Genomic DNA, 24,278 nt, shown 5'->3' with positions numbered 1-24,278 from the left:
TTCACCCAGGGACACAGAATTAGACTTGACTAAGAGACAATTATATTAACGATAACGGTCATAGTAATAGATAAAATGTGCAGCTACACTCCAGGCACTGTGTTGAGTGTATATAAGATGCTTATCAGCATAGAATCATCCTGTATCCAACTATTCCAAAAATTATCTCATTTAATCCTCACCAGCTCTCTCCTTAGGCCTGCTTTATAGATAAGGAAAGCAAACCTCAGAGAGGGTAATTTCCTTGCCCAAGGTTAAACAGTAGCCAGTGGCTAAGTCAGGCGATGAACCCAGGCAGTCTCGAGCTCACTGGTGCAACTACCAGCCACCCAGCAACCACAGGGAGGAGCCTGACCCCGCCACTGTCTCAGGAAGACAGATCCTACCCCCTCTGAGATGCCCCAAATGAGAAGAAAACAGAATAGAAGTTAAAAGGTGACAAATTTCACTCCAATACATATCAAAGCACTCCAAAGGTGAGACTGACTAGGAAACAGTTTCTGGTCACTGGAGATACCTGAGCACAGATTGGAGGATCTCTTATGAGGACTGTCATAAGGATTCCTATCCTTGGGTAAAAAACTGAGCTGGGTCAGGCCCAACATGGCTGCCAAAGCCTACTATCACAGCAGTGGTACACACACTGCATCCCAGAGCATGGTCACCTCGGGAGCCCACCCAATTCAGCCTCCACCTATCCATAGGGAAGGGGTAGTCACTCTGTTACAGAGAAGTCATGGAGGCCAAAGGAAGTCACTCACATTGAAGTTTAGAAAATACTTCCCACCTATTCCACTCTGAGGTCCTCATTTCTTTAGAGGCACCCCAACCTCTTTCTGCTGCAGGCAGTCTCAGATGTACAACCTTCTCTTTAGTGGAGTAGGGAGAAGAAGGATTTAACATCTTCCTCCAAAAAATTTCTCACTCGTTTAGGATGCAACTCAGAAACCATGATAACACAGAGGCCTGGGAATGTAGTAAAATGGCCTAGCCCTTGCCCCTGGCATCATGCAGCCAGAGGTATCAGAGAGAACACAGGATCCAGCCCCTCTCTCTTATAGGAGGTTTGCAGATGCATTCATTCAGCCACTCCTTCACTGAGGTTGGCTTCATCGAGCATTGGTTCTGGGAAGACACTGGGTATAGGGACACAAATAAGGAAAAAGCACATCAAATGTCACCACCAGTCCCAGACACTTTTATCCTCCGCCAAGCTGCCTTGCTGGCTTTCCCAAATTAGGACAGCCCAAGTCATGGCAAAAGCCATGGATGTGATAACCCATCTCCTCCTGACACAGATGCAGCTCTAGGCAAGGAAGTGGTCATCGTTTAACACAAGTCACAGAGGACAAACCCAGGAGCATGTGAAAAGCTTAGCCCTGTCTAACCAAGGGTCCTGGAGCTTCCGAGTGTTAATAGCCCAGAAGTCATCATCGTTAATTCTGTGTACGAGACCCAGTGCAGCTGAGCCTATCCACTGCATCCGCTGTTCCACTGGCCCCAAAATTCCCCAAACTGTCAGAAGGGAACTGCTTCATTGTCGCACTGGGGCTCCACCTTCACAACTCTCACCAAACAGCTTACCTGTCCCAGGAGAGCTGCAATAAGGGAGCTCTTTCCACTCCCAACATTCCCACATATTCCCAAGACCTTGCCCTGCCAGAGAAATAAAGATAAGACACAGTCACTCCCTTGGATTCCCAGAGGATCTTGGACCAAGAGGTCCTCCCAGACTGTGTTGGCTGCACCACATGGGGACAAAGCATTTCTGCTGGCTCCGTGAGATGGCAGCTGCAGCCTCATCCTCAGCCCCAGTGCACACAGCCCGAGAGGCTGCAGGAATGTAAGTCTTAATTAACTGCTTCCCTCACACAGCAGAGCAGAGCCCAGGGGACTTCTAGAAATCATGTACAGGCACCGATGTAAAACAGCCCAGCCCGTGCCAGTCTGGAGGACACAGGCCTTGGACAGAAGGGCTGTCCTGTGCCAGACTCCAGGAAATCTAATCTAAAGGAAGGTAAAGGCTATGTAGCCCAGGGAGGACAAAGGTAGCCTTTACAGTAAGGAGAGCTAGGTGCTTTTTAAAAGTTATTTTTTTTAATGAATTCCTCCAGTATAATAACTCAATTTAAAACATGAAGCAGCAATACTATTTTACCATGTCGGGCTAACCTACAGCTATGGGTTTATGAATTCAACCATCAAATCATTATTCAGCACCTACTATACGCCAGGTATTGTTCTAAGAACCCGCAGTAACACAAACAGCAAAGGAGCACAACAGAACAAATCTGTGTCTGCCCCCCACAGAACTTCTGTTTTCGTTGGCAAAGGTGGACAGGAAGCAAGGGAAGAGGAAGGGAATGGTGTGTGGTGGAGGTGGGAGTGAAAGGAAAGTCTTCCTGGAAAGGCAGATGTCTCAGCTTGAGTTCTCCCAGAAATAGAGCCTGAATCGAGGATTTAGTGAAAGCCGTTTGTTGGGGGAGGTTCTAAGACACCAGGAGGGAAGAGGGGGAGCGATACCAGAAGAGGATGGGGCTCATGCAAGGCAGACTCTTAAGTCAGCTCCCACAGGAAGCAAACGAGGTTCCACGCTGCAGGGAAACTCGAGGAACTCCAGGAGCCTGAGCACAGTTGTTGCCTGAAGGCTGCTCCTGGGCTGTAACAGTCCCGGGGCTCTGTGGGTGGGATGGGGAGTCCTCAGGCACAGGTGCAGACCTAGTTGTTGGAAGATGGCTGACACAAATGACTCCAGTCCAGTGCAGACTTGGGCCACAGACAGGAGGAGAAGCTGCTGCAGGAAGCTGGACAACCCAGGTTGAGCTCCGTAGTGGAGATGTGCTGCTACTGTACTGCAATACTGCAGAACACCCCAGAGTAATTGCATTTAACCTGCTCCCTACAGCCCCTTAGAGCACAGATACCTCCCCACAGGGCCAAATATGGCTCCTTTCCTACCAAAGCCCAGCTGTGCCCATCACCTGTCTACCCCAGCTGGCACATGAGATTGCCACCTGTCACCCACAATTCCTTTGACAAAGTCTTTATTGAACGTCTGCCACCATGGTAGCCGTCGTGGATAGATCCAATCTCACTAGGTACTTGACTCCTCTCCCTCATGTTCTGTCCATTTCTGGGGGCTGGGTGAAAGCATTCTAGATCCATCTTTTCCTCAGCAGAAAATCAGCACCCTCTGGGTTCTTCATTAGTCATCTTTTCATTCAGCAAACCTTACCGGGCACCTCTGAGCCAGGAACTGGCCTGGGTGCTAAACATAACTGTGAACAGCACACCCTAACCTCATCCCGGAGGACAGAGTCTAATGCAGTCACAAAGCTAATTTTGGAAAAACTTGGATGGCCTGAATTCAGGACATTTTTAAGGGCAGCACTTAAGCTGGATATGATTGTTCAAGGAAAAGGGCAACAAAAACTGCTTATAGCAGTTGAGACTTACACTGGGCTCGACGATTTTTTTATATGGGTGTCTCTTTCAGTTCTCACAGCCACCTTGCGAAATATATACTCATAAAATCAGTGCAACAAGTAAAGAGACAGAGGTATCAAGAGTTCTGGCAATATACTCAAGGTCAAATAGCTGGCAAGTGGCCAGGGCTGGAATCGAGGTCCACCGGGCCCCAGAAGTGCACCCTTAATCCACACAGCTGTGTCACCCCAACTCCACTTATTTCACAGAATGTTAAACATGAGCTTGACACACGAATGTATGTGTTATCAATATGCTAAAAAAGAGCCTTTGGAGTAAAGCTATTGGAAAACTAAAAGGGAGTTTCCTTAGAAGACGACAGCAGCATGCTGGACCTTTTCTGAAGCAAGTGGGAAGGCAAGGTTGGAGCACGCGGCCACTACACCCCTGAAGCACAAGGGGGAGTGAGAAGGAGGCAGAGTAGCTGCATCTGATACTGCTTCACAGGGACCCAAAGCTCTACTGCAGCCCGTCCACCAAATGTTAGATATTTTTGCCAATGAATACATGACAGATGCCCTTGTTATGAGCTATGAGAAGTACCACTCTCAAAATAGCTGCTGAGCTTCACATTGCATAATAAATGAGAACTTCTCATACTGTAGAGTTTACACGGGGACAGAGTGCGTCTATAAGATGGGAGACTACAGTACTAGGTTCGAGATCAATGCTGAACCCTCTGCAGCAAAATCAACACTGGTGCCCTGGGAGCACTGCTGCCAAGTCCTCAGTGCAAGAGAATGCACGCAGGAGGTGCAAGATCCCTAAACAGACATCTACCAACTCTGTCCTTCGATCCTAAGAGAAAGGGAGATCCGCAGTCTCTGCCTGGCTGGGCTGGCTTTGCTGTCCGCTTTTGCTGGAGTGATTGTTGGTCTCAGTTTGCTTTTTACAAGAGAGTGATTCATGGTGGTCAGAAGTACAGACTGGAGCTAGGTACCCAGGGGTGGAATCGTCCTCTGCCACTGGCCAGCTATGTGAACTTAAGTGAGCTATTTCACTTCCTTGTGCCTCAGTTTACTCAGTCATAAGGTGGGAATGGTTGTACTACAGTGCCTACCTCAGAGGGTTACTGAATGGCTAAATGAGTTAATTATATACCGGGTAAATGGTAACTGCTCCTACTGGTCAGTTATCATTATCTATCTTAATACCTCAATATGACATTCAGAACTAACCAGAAAAGATTTATGAAAGCTAGTCACTTTAAGCTAACCATCTGAAATGGACTGTCCATTCAAAACTGCAATTGGTTCCATAAAAGTCAATACTAACATGAAACCGTCTTCTCTAAGCTTCAGGAAGAGGGCTTCTATGTTTATGGACACAGTTTTAAAACTGGTCCTCCTAGTCCCAGGAGAACCTCCCACTACCACCTGCAGCTCAACTTGACTTTTAAGAGGCTTGAGAAAGCCATAACTATGCAATATAAGGAGGAGGGATGGAGCCTATACCTTTAGAACCCACCAGGTCACCATGTTAAAGGCTCAGTCCTCAGGGTGGTGCTACTGGGTGGGGTGTTGATGTTTAGGAGGAAGAACCTTGTGGGATGTCCTCAGGTCAAAGGGCTTTACACGTCTTCTATCTCTTATTTCTTGTCTCTTGACGTCAGGGATTTGCTCTGCTACACACTCCCTGCCATGATGTGTTACCCTTCCCAGGGGCCCAAAGCCATGGGACCGCCCCCCGCCCCCACAGTCTCGGACAATGTGCCAAAATAAATGTTCTCTCTTCGTAAGTTAATTGATCAGATACTTTGTAAAAGCAACGTAAACTGATTGGCAAACCCACCTTTCTCACCACAAAGCTTATGTTGTGCAGAATCGATTTGGGGCTGCCATTTTGCTCCTCATGGCTAGCAATTCCCTGGGCTGATGGACCCTGCTCAGTGTATATCTCTGGCCTCTGTTTCTTGAAAAAGTGCCCTTTCTGGTTCTGCACTTTCTTTGGGTCACTTTTTATGCCAGCTTCTTGCTCCCAGGTCAAGGTGGCATTTGCTAGAAGCAAGATGATATTGGGGTCTTCTGGTTGGGTGATGTAAGATGAGGGGCTTTTAGCTATGAGAATTTTCTAAGATTAAAGAGATATGGTTAATGAGCAGAAGTCATACATTTGTGAGAATCCTACCAATATATCTTCTAATGACACAAAATCACAACCTTGGCAATTCTACCCAGAGCATTCAAGAAAGAAATTCTGAGGTTATTCCCCAGGAGAAGCTGCAGCAGAAAGAGTCAACTAGCTCATACTCTTGGGGACAGTTGCCTCTATAACCATGAGGTTTATGTGGGTCACCCACATTGGAGAATGCTTATACCAGCCATATTCCACTCTTGTGTCCAAGATAGTCAGCCTTTGCCAGGGACAGACCACTGCTTGGCACTAATGCATATGAAGCCAAGGTCATGTTCTCAGTATCTGCTATGTCTCTTTTCTAGGTTCCCACTCAGTTCATTCAAAAAAAATTTGTCCAGTGCTTACCATGTGCCAAAAAATGGGGTAAATGGCAGAAATGCAAATCTAAATAATATATGGGCCCTGTCCTCCGAGAGACTGACCTGGGAGGAGATGGGAAGATGCACAGATCATTTTAGTGAAATGTGACAAAACAAAGCACTGTAATCACCAAAGAAGGGACACTCGGCTCTCCATCCTGGAAGTCTATGTAGTGTGTGCCTGAGCCAAGTCTGTACTGATGCTGTATAGGCAAAGTTGAGAGACAGAGAGAGAGAGAGTTTTAGTGGAAGGCACAGCATGGGCAAAGGCAAAAAATCATGCAAAAGCATGGTTGTTAGAGTGGGGCCCAGCCATGAAACAAGAAATTCAGGATTACTAAGTCATAGAGCTCAAGATAGGAAGGGGATGGGAAACAAAGGGGAGGCAATGTCAAGGGCCCACCGATGGAGGCGGGCCTTTGTCCTAAAGGGACAAGCATTCCACGATTTGGAGCAGCAGTCATTCAAATACGTTAACAGATTTCTGGGGGTTGAGTGCCATATGGATTTGAGGAGTACAACACCGGGGAAGGAGGACTGGCCCATAAATCAACTGTGGTAGTCCAGGTGCAAATTATGGAGCTCCTGAGTAAAGGTGGTAGCAATTGGAACAGAGAAGAGGCTGAGGACTAAAGAAATGACATCCTCCTCTAGCCGAAGAAGCACCTTTAAGTTTTTTCCTGATATAACAGCATACACCATGAATGTGATGGTGTCATGCCAGCTTCTTGCTCCCTGCCAGCTTCTTGCTCCTTGCCAGCTTCTTGTTGAAACAGTGGTATCAGAGCCTCTTTAATAAATCATGCTGGAAAATTGGGGTTTCAACTTGCCAAAGATTAAAACTACACTTATATCTCTCACCATGTACTAAACTAAAATTGAAATGAATCAAAGATCTAAATATCAGAACAGAAACACTAAACCAGCTGGAAGAGAGGTTAGGTAGAACTCTTGAAGACATTGGTGTAGGAAAAGATTTCATGAACAAAACCTCAGTAGCACGGGAACTAGCACAAAGAATCAACAACTGGGATCTCATCTTATTAAAAAGCTTCTGCACTGCAAGAGAAACCACCAACAGAGTGAAGAGACAATCACTATGTGGGAAAAAATATTCTACAAGCTGTTCCTCAGACAAAGGTCTATCTAGAATATATAAAGAACTTTAAAAAATCAGACTTCACAAATTTAAAGATCCAATCCAAAAATGGGCATCTGAAATGAACAGGTATTTCACAGACAAAGAAGTAGAAACAGCAAATAAACATATGAAAAAATGTCCAACATCACTGGTCAATCCAGAGATGCAAATGAAAACAACACTGAGATTCCACCTCACTCCAGAAAGAATGGCTGCTATCCAGAAATCAACCAATAACAAGTGCTGGCAGGGCTGTGAGGAAAAAGGAACACTGCTCCACTGTTGATAGGAGTGCAGACTGGTGCAACCACTGTGCAAATCAGTATGGAGATACCTCAAATAACTAGGATTAGAGATCCCATTCGACCCAGCTATTTCCCTGCTGGGTATCTTCCCAAAAGAATTAAGAGACTCATACCACTGTGATATATGTGCACCCATGTTTATAGCAGCACAGTTTGTAATAGCTAAAACTTGGAAACAGCCCAATTCCCTGTCAACTGCATACTGGCTAAAGAAAATGTGGGGTTTTTTTTTAATAAAATGGAGTACTACCCAGCTATAAAGAACAAGAAACTAAAGACACTTATAGTTAAATGGGTGCATGCTGAGGTGATACTCAAGTGAAATAAATAGGACACACACGTGTAAATATCAAATAGTTTCTCTGATGTGAGAAACTGAAAGTATTGATAAGGATCAAAATGCATAACAGATAATGTGAAATAGGAAGAAAAGGTCCACAGGGGAAGGGGAAGTGGAAGAGGTACAGGAAAAAAAAGGAGGGAAAGGAACATATATGAGAAAAAGAAAAAAATGGAGACAAATTTTTTGTAAATAGGAAGGGGTAGAGGGTTGAAGGGAGAGCAGGGGAATGGGGAAAAAATAAGAACCAAGATATATCATATAAAGGTACAAATTCCCAATGATGAATGTGATTGTATTATATACCTAAAATGTATCAACAAAATTCATGAATTTTTTTAAAAAGTGCTATCAGTGCAACTTCTAATCTGATCTTGCAATGGTTCCTCTTAAAACTGAGGAAATGTAATGGCTAAAGGGGAAATGAAAAGGAGGGGAAAAGAAGATAAGGGAAAAAATGGAAACAAAGTCTTCGTAAATAGGGAAGGGTGAAGGGGGTAAAGGGAAGGCAGGGAAAAATAAGAACCACGACATATCATGTAAAGGTACAAGATCCCAATGATAAATGTGATTGTATTGTTTGCTTTAAATGTACCAGTAAACTTAATGGGGGAAAAAACTGAGGAAATATGGTGATCAGGAGATGACTCGATAAGGCTCTGGATTTGTAGGCTGTGGAAAGTGAGTCAGAAAGAGGGGCAGGAAACAAGGATGCGGAAGATGACTTCCAGATTTCTGGCTTGGGTGAAGACCATTCGATTGATGCAGATATCTGAAACATCTTTTCTTGACTAAAATGCCCTTTTCCTTTTCCTTCCCTCACTTGAAATTAAACATTGCTTCACCTTGGAGACTGGATAAAGAAGATGTGGTTTTTCTATAAAATGGAGTACTACTCAGCCATAAAGAATGAGAAATTAGAGTCATTCATAGGAAAATGGATGCATATTGAGGCCATACTCTTAAGTGAAATAAATAAGTCACACATGTGTAAATACCAAATAGCATGAAAAACTATAATTGTATGATGGTATAATTGACAAAGTGAAATAGGAAGAAAGGGGCTAAAGGTGTAGGGGAAGTGGGAAAGGTAGGGGAAAGGAAATAAGCTAAAAGAAAAAAATATGAGAAAATGGAAATAAAGTATTTGTAAATAGGGAAGGGAGGAGGGGGTGAAGGGAGGGCAGGGGTAAAGGGAAAAAATGAGAACCAAGATCTGTCATGTAAAGGTACAAGATCCCAATGATGAATGTAACTGTACTGTATACCTAAAAGGTACCAATAAACTCAATGAGGAAAAAAAATTGCTTCACCTGCTCTTCCTGTGTGTTCCTTATACCCTTACCATGCACATAAATATCTAGGGTACCTGGCTCCATACCAGGAGGTTTTGAGGGTAAAGATTCTCTTTCTTATATTTGCATTTCCTGTACGCCTTGTACATAGGAGACATGCAGTAAATCTTCGATGAATAAAGAGGAAATAAATGACCAACTACATCAGTGTGGTCCCCTCCCACCCCGCTCATCACTCCCATCACTGCACCAACGCAAACCCAACCCCACTGCTGGGACAACTTAGGGTTCTTGGCTGGATCAAGAGTAGAGGTCAGGAACATCATATCCATGTGCAGAGACTTATCTCATTTTTCCTACAAGAGGAGACCACCTATAAATCTCTGACTGTTCCCTCCCTTGTGTGTTTATTGTTTCAACTCTGAATGGACACCCTTTTCCCAAAGTCTATCCAACAAGTGATCCAGCCCTCCAATGGACTGGTACAGCAAACCCAAATCAAAGTGTTTCCCTACCCAGAAATAAGATATCTTTCTCTCTCTCCCTCTCTCTCTCTCTCTCTCTCTCTCTCTCTCTCTCTCTCTCTCTCTCCCCTATTCACCCAGAGTTGCTTATACCTTCATTCTTCTTAGAGAGACATTGGCTTCTGCCATGGCTTTGATTGAGAAAGGCAAGATTGCAATTGAAAACTTCATTACAGTAAACATGGCAATCACACTAAATGCCTGAAGAACAACAACAACAACAACAACAAAAAAAAAAGTATGAGGTTTAGGATGGGGTGTGGCCTTGGCTCTAAACAATTCTATCCATGGGGGTTAAAGTTCTGAGATAAGAGGTGATGGCACAGTCGGATTCACTGAGGAACACCTTTGTGTTTCATGGCCTAGGATCTATGGGTTGGCAAATTAGAGACAGCAGCATCTTGATCTGTTTTGCTTTTGAATTTCCATTGAAATAGTTGGAAATATGTCCTCTTGTGTCCACTGATTCAGGAGGGAGACCATCTGGGGAAGGACCTTAGCTGAATATATTTAGAAATCTCTATCTATACCACATCCTCCTTCAAACCTAGGCGTTTATTCAAAAGTCTATGCCGATGTCCCTAGGTCACGCCCTTCTCTCTGATCTTTAGGGGCATCTGGACCTTTGGGGTCAGGGATGGAAGTGGGGAGGAACTGCTTGCCCCTTCTATCTGCTAAAGAGTGGCCTCGAGCTCTCCTGCTCCCACAGCCTGGCCTCTAGGCCCTGCCTTCCCATATAGCAAGGCCAGACTTGAGAGCTTTTATTCAATAGCATTTCCCATAAAAGTCAACTCCTGTCTTCACTAGGTCTTTTCCACTGAGAACTGCCTAGTGGATAAACACCAGAGAAATTCAATGAAGACAGATTTCCTCCCTTTCTGTTTCCCCAGTGGTGCATGACCCATCTCTCAGATTCTGTCAGCTCCTCTGTCTGATATATAATTAGCAGTCCCTCTCTAGCCAGCCATTTAAGAAATTAATACCACAACTTCCTTTAACAAACCCTGAGAGAACCTGGCTGCCTTTGAATAGGGCCCACAGGCAGGGCCCCCGGCTTCAATAAATCTAGTTATTTCATTAGTAGGATGGTGAAAGACCTTCCATCACCTCCAGTCCTGAATACATCCCCAAAGGGTACGCTACTCCCTCCGGCCCCCTGAGAACTTCCTTGGCTCAAGAAGCCTGGTCTTTGATGGATAGAGCAGCCACGCTACCTAAAGGAACAGCACCTCGGAGCTGACCTCCTACTGATGCAGCCCTCACCGAGGGAAGGCCTGTGAGCAGTTCTGAATCTGAAGGCATTACAAGTTTTGCATTCAGAAAATTTGGTTTGGGTCTAGATTTCTTCGAAACCATCATGTTAGAAAATATGAACCACATGTACTTAATGTGGTTTCAAATCGATTTGCTTGATGTGTTGCTGCTGGATAAAAAGTATCTTTTTTGAGGGGGTCATAAGACAGCAGCCACAGTAACTGTACAATGTTCGGTTCGGGCTCCAGTACATTATTGCCATTCATTCTGGCTTTGAGTTCACAGCTGGGTTCAAAGCCCTAGAGTATGATAACAGCACAGTAGGCAGGAAGCATTATCTGCTAAAGTATCTGAAAAAATAAACACAGCACCCACGTGTACATATACACCACACACACAGAGTATAGGAAAGCAACTAACAGCCCCACAGAGTCGGCCCAGTAAGAACATCCCGGCTTCTCAGAATTCTTGTACAATTCTTCCTCTGTGAGACCAGTAATACTTTTTTGTTCCCTTTTCTTTTTACCTTGCCTTTTTTAAGTGTCCTGCAACTGCTTGTCCTGCAGGCACTTGGTTTGAAATCTTAGCTTTTCTTTCTTTCTTCCTTACTCTTTTTCTTTCTTTCTTTGTATAAGCCAGGGGCCATTTTCCCTCTAGCTCAGGTCCCAAGTAAAAAAGTGGATACACCTCCCATTCATCCCAATTTCCCCTCTGAGGTTTACACCCACCTTCGCTTGGTCTGGCTGAGACCCAGGCTAACAAGAACAGCAAACAATGAGACTGCATCTGAGGGTCAGAGTGATTCCAAATGCTTTGCATAAAGCAGCTCATTCAGTTTTTAGAATTCTGCGGCAGGGACTATTATCATTCTGATTACAGATAATAAGACCAAACCTACAGTCACTCAATGATTGGCCCTAAGTCATAACTAGGAAGTCAGAGACTCAGGATTTAAATAGGGCAGGCCTGGCTACTAAGCTGAGGTGGGGGGCTCTGACGCCAATACCACTGCTCTCCCAACACCTCCAACTCCTCCCCGCAAGAGAACATTCCCTCCTTCCAATCGTGCACAGCATGTGAGTAAAACAGTTGGGAGCTATTTTACTTTCCATTTTTCTCTCCAGTGAACTATGACCTGCCCTGCCAAAGACAGGGTAAGGACCATTGTCAGGGTCTCGTTGGCTCTTTGCCAGCCCAAGCACTTGCTTGAAAGTTGGGGTTGAAGTCGGGCACAGTTTGGCTACCTGGAACTGGGTGTTCTACACTTGATCTTAGCCCAAAGGCCGAGAAACGATGGAACTGGGTGTTCTGATGCTGGTGTTGAACCAAGTGGGAAGCCCCTGTTCCTTTGGGCCTTCTGGTACCAGCTACAAAGGAGCCCAGCTAGAGCTGGTCCTTACCACAGAGGCAGTGAGCTTGCGCCTCAGGAGGACATGGCAGGTGAAAGTCAACACGATGGCTATGGTGGATACAATGAGGGCCAGTGCTGAGCTCCCGCTTTGGACATAACCAGCCCTTTCCAGCAACTTTCTCTCCCTCTTTCTTATATCTGTGAAATAGAAAACAAGTCAAGGAGGTCTTATTTTGGACATCAAGCACCAGCCCTAAGAAATGTGTGGCTCTGCCTGATCCTCCTTCAAATGAGGGTTAAAGGGTCCTGTGGTGAAGTTTAAATGGAAAGAGTACAGAAAGCCTCAGCACAAACCCAGAAGGAGTAGTAGGTTAGTGTGTATCAGCCTCCAGGACTGGATGGTGTCCAAGGTCCCTTCCAGTCCTGTTACTCGATGTGTTAAGAGCATGGACTCAGGTGCCTACAGGGGCTGGGCCAGGGTTGTAAATGACAGAAGTGGGCAGAGGATGATAGCAGAGCGATGTGTGTAAGGTGACAAATGCACAGTCAGACCTCAGTAAATAGGTAGCCAATTCTCGAGACAGGGAGCCTCATTTTACCAGGCCTTCAACTGTTCTATGTTCTGAGATCCAGACTTCTGTTAGCTATCTTTTCACTTTTAAATGTTAGGAATGAATTGAAGAATGTTTGTAATTGTGGCCCCTTGCCCAGTGTCCCAAGAACAGCCGCAAAATCTCAAGAACATCTCTCCCTTTCCTAAGTCTGTAAGGGATCCAGGACTCTGTACAACACAATTTAAATCAAAGCCTCCTTGCCTGTATTTACAGGCCTCCGACCCAATTGCAGCCTGGTCTGCACAGCCCCTTTCATGCCAGCCACAGAACAGCCCAGCTGTTTGCACAGGGCTCAGTGGGCACCAGGCCCTCCTCTGACATTGCACAGCACAAGCTCACAGGTCCTTCTCACCATGGTGACTGGAGAGGGGCTGCTATGATGCCCCTTATCAGAAGAGGACACCCCCTTAGCAGGGTAAATCATTTACCTTTTAAGTGACTGACACAGAATCAGAATCTATTTCTACTGCTGTCCACATGGCCTTTACCTCCAGAACACCCAGGGACCCCTCTCCCTATGCACCACCCCCAAATCTACCTCTAAGCGCTTGCTCCTACCTGGGAGTTGCCCCAGCACTCTGTACATCCAGGCCTACCTGAAGGCCACCTCTGTCAGGAAACCTTTCCTAATCTCCCGGACCTAGTGTGCACCCCACGAGCCCCAGGCAGCTCCTCTTATTTTCTCTAGTGGCAATTTTCATATTTCCCTTTTTAGCATAATTAAGCCACATGTTCAAGCATTCAACACCTTTTGACCTGATGTCTACTCTATGGCTAGTGTGGGTGTTTGGTGATGGAGGATGCAGAAGTAAACAAGCTCAGCCCTCTTCCAGTGTGGCAGATAGACAACAAAGATATAAATAACTAAATCATGCAATTACAAATTGTGCTGGATGGGTGGTCTGAAAGAAACAACCAGGGGGAGTGGCAAAGAGGCACTGGTAGGTGTGGACATATTTGAAACTGACACAGCGGGCCTCTGTGAGTCAGTGACTTTGAGGACAGTCTAAAATCAAGGCAAAGCCACCGTGACAGTGCAAATTTTCTGCATGGAGCAGAAAAGCATCCAGGCAGAGGAAATAGCAAGTGCAAATAGCATGAGGCATAAAGGACATGACAGGAAGTTCTTCCAAGTTGAGTGAAATTATCAAAGGTCAGGGTAAGCTGATGAGGTCAGAGAGGTTACAAGGGGCCAGACCATGTTGGACCTAAGAGAGTGTATGAAGGAATTTGGATTTCTCTCAAAAGACCTAAATTTGAAAAAGTGATAATAAAACTGCTGAGGAATTTCTAGCAGGACCTAAATGACATTTTTAAAGGTCACTCTGGTGATAATGGATTTCATGGAAGAGGGTAAGGTAGAGGGACATCTAAATGGTCCCATCATAGTCCACGAGAGCAGACTGGCTTGGATCGGGTGGTGATGGGAGGGAGAGAAGTAGATGGGTTCCAGATATATTCTGGAGCTTACAGCCAACAAATGAGGGTCCATTTTTGAGCTTGGTTTTCTCATCCTCCCTTAATCTCAAAAGAGTAAGCCCCTTTCCTGATTATTTGCATGGTCTTGCACATAGTAGGAATTGGGTATATATTTATTGAAGTAAACTGACTTGAATTAAATTGAATTGGGTTGAATTAAGTCAGATGGAATAAAATTTAATCGAATCAAGTTAAATTGAATTGAAGCAAGTTCAGAGTGTGAGAAGTGTTTCTGCCTCCTCAGACAGTGCCCTAGAGCTGCAGGTGTTCCTGCTGGAGCGCTTTCTTCAGCAAGCTCAGAAGCAGGTTTTCTAAAGCCACTCCCTGAAGCGCAGGCACACAGCTTTAGCCCCAATTACACGCTGGTGCAAACATGTAATTGTAGATCCAGAGCTTCAGTTGTAACAGTGACTCAGATCATTAATCCACCAACCACCTGAGTCCATGTCAACAATTATGCAAATGTCCCTGCATTTAAGATTTACATTGACGTGTGATTGAAACTGGTCTTAATATCATCTTTTAAAAAAGAAAACTACATACACATCCTCATGTCTGCTCAAAGTATGTGGAGTCAGTGGGTCGTTCAAACGTAATGAAGCTGCCACAGGCAAGGTAAAGATACATGTGAAAGTGTGAGTGTGAGTGTGTGTGTGTACGTGTATGTGTACACATCTTCTAAATCAAGAAAATAACTTCAGACAGCTCCTTTACTATTCACAATATGCTAGTGGATTATTTTTATAAAGAGTAACTAACTGGTCAGTACCAGGACCCCTGTGCCCCAGTAAAGACGAAATCATGTGTCACTCACCCTTGAGTTCATCAGAACAGATACTGGGGTCTGTTATAAGATCTCCATAATCCTTGGAAAAATCATTTGACCTGCAGAGCAGGTCAGGGGTTCCTGTCAGCCCTCTTCTGCTGTGCCGGCCCTGGGAACCTTAAGACCCTTAGAAGAGCACATTCTACAATGTAAGTAGTTCCCTAGCAGCTTCTCATACTACCTTGAATGGTGCTTGTGAAAGATTTCTCCCAGGCATACATTTTAATAAGCTTGACGCAGGTCAGAAACTCATTCATTGTCTGAACGCGCTTGTCTGTCACTGAAATTGCTGATCTTCGGAAAGCTGAACTGCGCTTAGCCATAAACATCTGGAATCAAGGTACAAACACGGTGTTCAGGGAGAGTTGCTGAGTTACAGTTCATCTAAAAGTCCAAGGATTGAAATACAAGTGCCAGGAATAGTTCTAAGAGAAGCTTGAGTCTTTCCCTTGGTTTGCAGCCATTGGTGTGGCCTGGAGGAATGGCTGGAGATCCTTGCAGGTGATACAGTGTTATGGCTTATATCTAGATGTCCCCTGAAAGCCTAATGTGTGGATAGGTGGGAGTATACAGAGGTGGCTGGATCTAGTGTGTGATGCTGGAATTAAGTGTATGATGCTGAGATCAAGGGTGTGTGATTACTAAATTATCCCACTCACTGGTTTGGCATAGTTCTGGGAGTGGATAATGGAAAGACCCACTCTGGGAGTGAGTGTTACCTGCCCTGGGGTAGACTGGATAAAATATAAGGGGCAGAAAGAGGGCTTGATCACTTGCTGTTTGCTACTTCACTGATTTGCTGCCTTGTGCCTCCTATGAACTGTTTCTCCTCTGTGATGCCCCTCTGCCGGGCCACCTTGTCTTGGACTTTGGGTGTCAGGTATTTTGCCTCATCAATGAGAAAAAGTAACTAAGTCATACAATAATTACTGGAATGCAAGGGGAGTGCTGGAGATTTTGGCAGACTAAAGAAGCACCCTCAACTCTCCCACCTCCCCATGAGTGTTTAAATTCAAGATCTTATAAAACTATACGTTTCTTTTGTCACCAAAAGAACGCCTACCTTTAAGCCCAAAGTAAGGTGCTGGCTTCAGCTGCAGGCCCAGAAATAAAGCCTCTGTCCGATGAGTAAAAGCATATGGGCTCACAGCACCTGTGAAACAGTTCTAAGGGCAGAGGCCTGCTTACCTGGATGGGGATGAATATGACATACACGGATATTCCAATGAGAGCTGTGGACCCCAGAATGAAAAAGGCATATACCGCACAAACAACCATTAGGATCGGGACGGTGGCTTGCAAGGGACAAAACAAGGCAGCTTCAAACAAGGAATAGCTATCACTTGATAGTATGTTAAGCACCTGGAAAGAAAGCATATGAGTTCCAGTTGGGAAGGGTTTCTCAAACCTTTCCTCAAGTGAAGGCTTTGCAAATGAATGAATGGGCGGGGATCACCAAAGAACCAGCCTAATGAGTTTTGTTGTCTCATTCTGGTACGATTTTGGAAAAGCCAGTCTCTTAGGACTGAGAATCCCAAAGAAGAAAGGGTTAAGGACTACGTGGAACATGCTGGAGAGACCACTAACTGCCTACTATAAATCTACTTGCTTTCCCTCCTTACTAACACAATTCTCTTTATTCAGGGCAGCAACATGCCCAGCTAAAAGACAACATCCTCCTGGCCAAAGTATGAAATAGAACACTGGGATGAACTCAGCACACATTGGAAGGCACATCCCTTTGTTTTTCTATCCTTCCCCCTACTCACTATCTGAAACATTGTTGGGATGACTGGATCTATAACATCCACCCTAAGCCACCTTGAGACCCATATTCTAGGACAAGGAGGAAGGAGCCACCCCACTCCTGGACTGCACTCTTCCAGACTCCTTTTACATCGAATGAAATAAGTTCATTCTCTTTAACTCATTGATGTTTGGAGTTTTCTATTTGGAGGGTCCCATGCAAAATATAATCATAATTGATATGGGAGGTTCTGAATTTCCTGAAAAAGCAAATGTAAGAGAGGAGCGAGTCTTTCTTAATGCACACCACCTGGAGTTCCCTTGATTAGGGAAATTTTATTGAATAAGCAGCAAGGATTTTATTGCTGAGGATTAAAAAAGGTTTAACAAAATGTCAGCTCAGAAGTACAGCAGGCAGGGGTTTTTTGATTATGACTTTGGCAGCCCAGGTGCTACACAATCGGCATTACTGGATTCCCTAGTCAATCCATTTTATTAAATACCCACAAGGTGCTCTGCACGGCCTGGGTTTCCTCCTTGACCATCAAAGGGATTGAAATCACTGCTGAACCCCACTCCGGATTTCCCAAATGTTTCAGCTCCAGTGGAGCCAACCTTTCTCTGAGCCTTCCATGTTTTCAGTCACTCCCACCTCACTGGGCAGGAGATGGGATATCAGGGGCAGGACATGGATAAACAAAAGGGAGGAAGGTGCTTGTGTAGGAAGCACACCTCATACATGCACAAAAGCCTTAGTGTCAGTTTTCTGAAGTCAGACGCCTGGACAAGCTTACCTCACCAACCGAGATATGTGTCAATGTCTTGAAGGACACCAGGTTTTCGAAAACCAGGGTGGAGAGAGCCACCTTCAACCGGATCGCCGTGCGGTAATTGATGGCCCAGGCCAGGGCCCAGAAGAGGACTTTGGTGAACTCAGTGGCAAAAAGGGCTATGCACAGGCTGATGCCAACCCAGAATTTCCCAGAAACGTTCTCGATGTGCTGGAGGATTTGGTGAATGAGAACCGTCTGTAAAACAGTGCGTTGCAGAGAAGAGAGGGCTGCTGGAGGGTGGAGGGTGGCAGAGGAAACCTCAGATAATGTCGGCAAGCTGATTTTATGAGGCAAACTTTTTAATTAACTTCACTGCTTGCTGCTGTGCTTGACAGGGATTCGCTTTATGAAAATTCACCCCCAAGGAACACAAAGATAATGACAATGTACTAAACCCACCAGCTCATACAGAAATTAACTGATGCCAACTTTGCCCAGCTGGGGACTTGAGAGGGAAGAGGGAAGAGGAGCCACCTCACTCACCGGCCCTATGGCTGCCATGACTATGCACAGGATGTTGGCCACAATGTCCATCAAAACCCGCGTCCTCTGGAACTTCCAGGCCACTTGGCCCAGGGAGGCCTTCTCAGGGCCCACCCTTTCCACCTCTTCATCCCAAAGGATTCGAAACCTATAGCGAAAGATCAGGAAGATGAAACAGGACTGACACCATATAAGGGCTCTTGACACCACCTTCATCCCCATCACTGTGCTGCCAGACAGGCAGCATTGGTTCTTTCTTCTTTTCCTAGGCAAGTGGGACCCAGGAGGGGCAGGCAACCACATCCAGACACAAGCTAGTATGAATATCTGGCATGCAGACCCTTCCTAGGCCTTCATTTCCCTGCCTCTGGGCCATACCACCAGCTCTGATAAGAACACAGGAGCAACTGAGAAGTCCAGAGAAAATCCCTCTCCAGAGCAAAGAAGACTCAGTGTCCAAGATTCACAAGAAGGCTGGTGTGACGGGAGTGCACAGGAGGGGCCGACAAGATGTTCCAGGCAAGGCTGAGCCCAATCTTAAGGCCTCCGGAAGGAGTTTAGTGTGCAGTCCAAGTGCAGGTAAGCCTTGATATGTTTCTAAAGAAAGTACTTTGCATCTCTTACAGATCACTTGGCTGATAAGACTGCAATGGATTGGGGGAGCAAAGGCAAAAGCAAGGAAGCCAAACAGGGCGTGGTCAGCCTCGAGATGAGAGGCAGCAGTGGCAGGGCAGATGGGACAGTGGATTCAAGGAAAGGTAGACAGGGCAGGACAACAGGCCTTGCCAGTGAATTAGATATGGGAAGGAAGGAGAAGGGAGCAAGGCAGATCCCAGCTTCTCGGCTTTTCAGAAATGGGAAAAGAGGAAGAGGCAAATATTAGGTTGGAGCCAAAGACCAATACTTCATCTTTTTTTTTTTTTTTTTTGCATGTGCAAGGTGCTGGGTTCAGTCCCCAGGGTAGGTATGCATGTGGCAGGGGGGCACCATTAGGTACAGATAAGCCTCTGTGAATCGTCCCAATGCAGCTGTCCAGCCTGGTGCAAGATGTGTGGATTCAAAATCTGGAAGACAGGCCTGGGCTGGAGAGGCGCATCTCACTGAACAGCCAGTGTGTGGTTGGGGTTGGAGCCTTTGGAGTGGATGAGATCCTGCTAGGAGAAGAGGATAGCCTGAGAGAGAAGGGGATCTAAGTGGATGTTATGTCGATGGAAAGAAACAATAAAAATGGATGAAGAAACAGTGGGCAAAGAAGAGAAGGAAAATTCAGTATTCCACGGTGTGGGTCTGGCCCCTTTCCCTCAGTGCTCCCTGGTAACTTTCTCTAGACTACAGATGTTGGCCCAGAGGAAGAGAAGCACAATTCTATGAGCAGTTGCAGCATTATGGCTGGTGCTCTTAGCCCAGTATGTAAGTAGCTCAGGCAGTGCATTGTCTCGTACTCCACCACATGTAACTGAAGATAAGGTGACTTCTAGGAGAAACAAGCCCAGGTGGCTTTGAGAGCTTCCCCCTGCATGAGACCTTCTGGGTCACCAGAACCACGGCATTTGATGCAGCTGCTGGAAGGAACAAAGTAAGTGTCTTTGCACAGACACAGAAAAGTCTTTAATAAACTTTCAACCAGCAGGGCAAGGTGATCAGCAGCTCTATAGTGTGCTCTCTTTAAATGCAAAAGCATGACTCATGAGTGGGAAGGAGAGGAGATGAGGAACTACTCTGTGGAAAACGGTAGCACTGGGTCTGTTCAATCTCTGCAGAAAAATTATGCACAGGGCCACGCTGACATTTTAACAAAGTTTAGCCTCTGGGGAGGAGAGTAAATGTGTGGTAGACATCCTGTCCCTGCTTAAATTCTGTTTCTTTAGCATTTTTATAGTGAATGAGAATGTTGTTGGACCAATGATGTCAAAATGGCAAATACGGGCAGTTTCATTTGGTTCAACCTAAATACACTTTCCACCAGAGACGTCCAAGAACAGTTTCTATAGTGCAACAAAACCCAATGCCTAGAACCACATGTAGCAGCCCAGCTGGGTGTCAACCCAGAGTGCAAAGTGTCTTTCCAGCCACCTTCCTCCTGAAAAGCTGTTCCCACAAACCAGCCAAGTGGCCCAGAGCCTCCAACCAGCCCTGTCTCCCCACCAGCTGTGCCGAGTCCCCTCCTCCCCAGGGCCTGTGCCCTGACACACATGCAAGCCAGCCCATTTCAGACAGCAGCCTTGAGAAGGGTCACCAGCACCCTCGGGTAACCATTCCCACACAGGGAAAATGGAAGCACCACAACAGGGCTCACGGGACCCTTCCCTTGGGTGAGCTCTTCTCCCCAGGGGACCCAAGTGAATCCTGGTACCTTTTGGCATTGATGTCAGAGGAGTCATAGAGAGACATTGGGGGCAGGGAGTCCCCAGTCAGTGTGTTCCTGTAGCCCCTGACCATCACCGGTGTGAGCCAGGAGAATGTGGCGAAGGAGAGCAGCCCTGCGTCATCCACCGGGTTGGATGCCAACCTGCAGACACATAAGATGTGACACATATGATGTGCACTGTGCCTGGGTCACCAGGGGTCCTTGCCCTGACCTCCTGTCTTGAACTTGTAACCACATTCACTAGCCCTCTGAGCAGCTGTGTGCTGGGACTGGCTTATCCTAGCTCATGAAACCCACTGTCACCTTTTCAGGAATTTTGCAAATTGGTTCTTAAACTCAGCCAATATTCAAAATTCAGTTACATAAATTTAAACAAATGATCTTAAATTTAAATAAATGATCTTAAAGACAAAGTAATCGTATTCAAAACATGCCACTTATTATTTTACTATTACCTGTCCTCTTGAAGTTATTTACATCTATCATCTGCGTGGTGTAAATGCCATAACTGGTGAGCTACTGTGCATCTCTTCATATTCAGTGACATCATGTTTTAGCTTGAAATTGTGGTGGAGTACGTATATCATACAAGTCGATACATGCTACACAGTCCAGTGGGTTTTTTTAATGAATCACTTGATGAATATTTACCAATATTTGAGTGTCTCATGGGAAGGAAGGCACTTACTGCTCTGGTGGAAAATCAGAGGGGTCTGTTATGTGTCTCTTGCCCTCCTGATGATGAGGAAGGTCCAGAGGAGGCTGTGCTATACCTGAGTTAGCATCCCAAGGGGGCAAGAGCCAGTGGCGAACTCATGATTTATTATGAGTGCTGAATGGGTTAATATCTATCTATCTATCTATCTATCTATCTATCTATCTATCTATATCTGTTATCATGTAAAGAAAAAGATAGAGACGGCAAAAGGGAGGGGAAAGGAGAAGGGCAAAAAATGGAAGGGAGCAGGAGAAGGAGGGGGAGGAAGAAGAGGATGCTGACAAGGAAGAGATAGAAGAAAGAAAAGTGGAAAGTGAAGAGGAAGGGGAAGGAAAAAGAAAGAGAAATGAAGGAAAAGAAAATGCAGAAAACACCATGTTTTGTCCTTAAGGAATTAACCATCCAACCGAAAAAATGTCAAAGACAGAGTATCATAAAATCACTGAATCACTGAAAATTATTGTGTCCCAGAAGTGAGAGCTTGGTGTTTGTGGCAGGCACTGAAGGTGTCCTCACGATAGAAGAAAGAAGTGGAAAGTGAAGAGGAAGGGGAAGGAAAAAGAAAGAGAAATGAAGGAAAAGAAAATGCAGAAAACACCATGTTTTGTCCTTAAGGAATTAACCATCCAACCGAAAAAATGTCAAAGACAGAGTATCACATAAAAGTTGCACGCTCAGTGTCCCCTGCAAATATGTGCCGTGCTGCTTCTCACTGACTGTTCCACAGCTTTCTCATGAGCATGAGTACAGCCTGCAATCGCAGGAGGTCAGGGAAACCCCATCCAGTGGCGTATGGGGGCCAAGGGGAAATGCTCTCACTGCATATGCTTCGGGTAGAAACTTGGACACTTCCCAGGAGGACCTGATAGAGCCCAGCTCCCCTTGTCCACAGCAACCATGCTGTATTTTCCTCTTTCCCTGGCTCATGCTCCTTAAATTCCCCTCATCCCTGCTTGGAATCGCCTTCCAAATGGGCTGCCTGCGTTCAGGTTCTTGGCTGAACCATGTGCCCAGAGCATAGCAGAAGTTTACCCCAGATAGCTCTCATGATAAAGTCTTGAATTACCTCATCTGGTGCTTGCAACGACTCAGAAAGCTGCAGAGTGGGCCTGATTATGAACCCGTCTTACAGCCCAAAACCCTGAGGCACAGACAGGTCTGAGCACTTGCCCAAGGCCTCACATTGGTAAGTGGTGAAACATGAATTTGAGCTACATGAATAGTGAGCCACTTGCTGGCTGCAGCACCAATTGCATCACCTATCCTCAAAGCAATTATAAGCTGGGCTAAAGCAGTGAGTAGTTGGAGCTCCCCTGTGACAAAGGCCAGCAGTCCATGCCGTCACCTTCCAACCTTCACCTCTCATCTTAGAGGGTTCACATGTGTGTATCATTGGCCTCTAGGAGCTGGGAGAGGGAAGGGCAGTGTCACCTGTCTATAGAGATGTCACTCAGCCTTCCGGTGCTCAGAGAACACATCATGGGTCTCCTTCTAACACTGAGTTAAATGATAGCTGCAACATCAGGCATGTGAGCTGGAAGGGCAGGAAACCTGAGTTCCTGTCCTGGAGTTCAAAGACAACTTCATTCACTCTTCCTCTCTGCATCCCAGGCCCTTGGAATGTGATCTTACAGCTCATTCCATCAAGACATGGAGTCTATTTACCCACACCCTGACTCTAGGCTTTGGCCATCAGGAAGCAGTCATGTACCTACTAAGAGCCTGTGTCTCAGGAAGCCCTGCGTGCTTTTGCTTGTTCTCCTGGAATCCCATCCCACTGCTCTGCTGCCAAGCCCAAACTGGACTGCTAGACACTGAGTGACCATGTGGTCCAATTGTCCCAATTGCCCCAGCCAACAGCTAGCCAACCCAGGGACACAGCCCCTTTGCCAAGCAGCAGACGTGTGAGTAATCCTGGTAAAGGGCAGATGAACTACTCAATGGTCCCCACCCACATCACTCAGTCACCTATAAAATTTTAAGCTAAATAAGTGGAAATCATTTTAAGCCACTCATGTTTGATGCCACTTGTTAAAAAGTAAAGACAATGTGATAAACTTTAAGCATGCTACATAACCTCTTGGTGCCTCGGTTTCCCCTCCTGTCAGATTAAAAATGACAGTAGCTCCAGTGTGGTTGTAAAGTACTTGGATGGATCCTAACACGTGGAAAGTTCTCCTTTAACATTAGCTATCGTCACCCTCTCTGAAGGGTACAAAGAGGCAGGAAGTGGGTGGTAGAGAAGTGAATAGTGTCAGGATGAGTAGATGAATAAAAAGGACAAACACACAGAGCAGCAGATGAACAGCAGAGGAAGGGCCCACTCCCTGCTACGCTGGAAATTATTCCTGTGAGTCCTAGCCTGGCCCCCTTCAACCCTGATCCTGACTTACCTTGCATAGGGCCGCACTGGGATCATAGTTTTGAGGCTGGGGTCATATCGCTCCGAAAAGGACTTCCGCTGACCTCGCCGGTCCAGGTCAGAGATAAGGTAAGGGCCTTCACCCACCATCCTGATGTCACTGTGGAGCCTTGGCCAGGGGCTGCTTTCACTCTGCCTCAGAAGGAGAGGCTCACTGAAAAATAAGAACGTTGAGAGTGGAATTGGTGAGCTCCACCCAGACCTATGCCCTTGCTTTGACCCCACCCCAGATCAGGTCTCCCCAGTTAGCCATCTATATTTATGAGGAAGTGTGGCCAGAAGCCCCAGCACATCCCTAACTCCATTCTGAGACCTTTTTGCCAAGAACATGTGGTTTATCTTCATTTCCTACATTGGATTGACTGGGAGCACTGTGAGTTTCCCATTGGTAGTCAACCCTTGGCCAAGGCTGAGTCGCAGTCTGGGAAGAGTCCCAAGAAAATCCAATTGGTCTCTTTGTGACTCAGAGTGCAATTTGTCACAAACTTGCTCTTTATTCCTTCGGATTCCCTCAGGAATCTGTGCATCTGGATCCGCTCCACCTGGATACTCCATGGTCAGAGGCCTTTAACAAAGCTGCCTCTCAGGACCAGACACA

The 24,278-nt window shown here is 45.9% G+C and overlaps 2 protein-coding genes across 5 annotated transcripts in view; both read right to left on the bottom strand.

Moving 5' to 3' along the window:
- Positions 1–24,278, bottom strand: part of LOC104867790 (multidrug resistance-associated protein 9) — a 122,764-nt gene that overhangs the window by 50,823 nt on the left and 47,663 nt on the right.
- Positions 9–23,830, bottom strand: LOC117284916 (multidrug resistance-associated protein 9-like). 4 transcript variants are annotated; one of them, XM_033760592.1, is made up of 10 exons: positions 23,652–23,830; positions 20,526–20,681; positions 18,173–18,320; positions 17,651–17,884; positions 16,299–16,472; positions 15,292–15,439; positions 12,241–12,389; positions 9,680–9,787; positions 5,278–5,556; positions 9–1,656 (listed from the first exon to the last, which is right to left on the bottom strand). In XM_033760592.1, the coding sequence occupies exons 1-10, from the start codon at positions 23,768–23,770 to the stop codon at positions 1,519–1,521; spliced, it is 1,653 nt and encodes a 550-aa protein (XP_033616483.1). In that variant the 5' UTR covers positions 23,771–23,830; the 3' UTR covers positions 9–1,518. The 4 variants fall into 4 exon arrangements, with proteins under 4 accessions (XP_033616483.1, XP_033616484.1, XP_033616486.1 ...); XM_033760594.1 differs by lacking the exon at positions 9–1,656 and adding an exon at positions 1,682–2,718; XM_033760593.1 differs by lacking the exon at positions 9,680–9,787.

The sequence above is a fragment of the Fukomys damarensis genome, unplaced genomic scaffold (assembly GCF_012274545.1).
Source record: "Fukomys damarensis isolate Sample0158 unplaced genomic scaffold, DMR_v1.0_HiC HiC_scaffold_114, whole genome shotgun sequence".
Classification (NCBI taxonomy): domain Eukaryota; kingdom Metazoa; phylum Chordata; class Mammalia; order Rodentia; family Bathyergidae; genus Fukomys; species Fukomys damarensis.
Note: the sequence above shows the minus strand (reverse complement) of the source record. Positions and strands in the feature narration are given on the sequence as shown.

Excerpts from the sequence above, each read along its gene's own strand:
- LOC117284916 (XM_033760592.1), bottom strand. The coding sequence starts at position 23,770 with ATGGTGGGTGAAGGCCCTTACCTTATCTCTGACCTGGACCGGCGAGGT. Across the intron at positions 16,473-17,650 it reads CACATATCTCGGTTGGTGAG|GTGCTTAACATACTATCAAG; the intron begins GTAAGCTTGTCC and ends CTTTCTTTCCAG. Across the intron at positions 12,390-15,291 it reads TTTCACAAGCACCATTCAAG|ATATAAGAAAGAGGGAGAGA; the intron begins GTAGTATGAGAA and ends TCTATTTCACAG.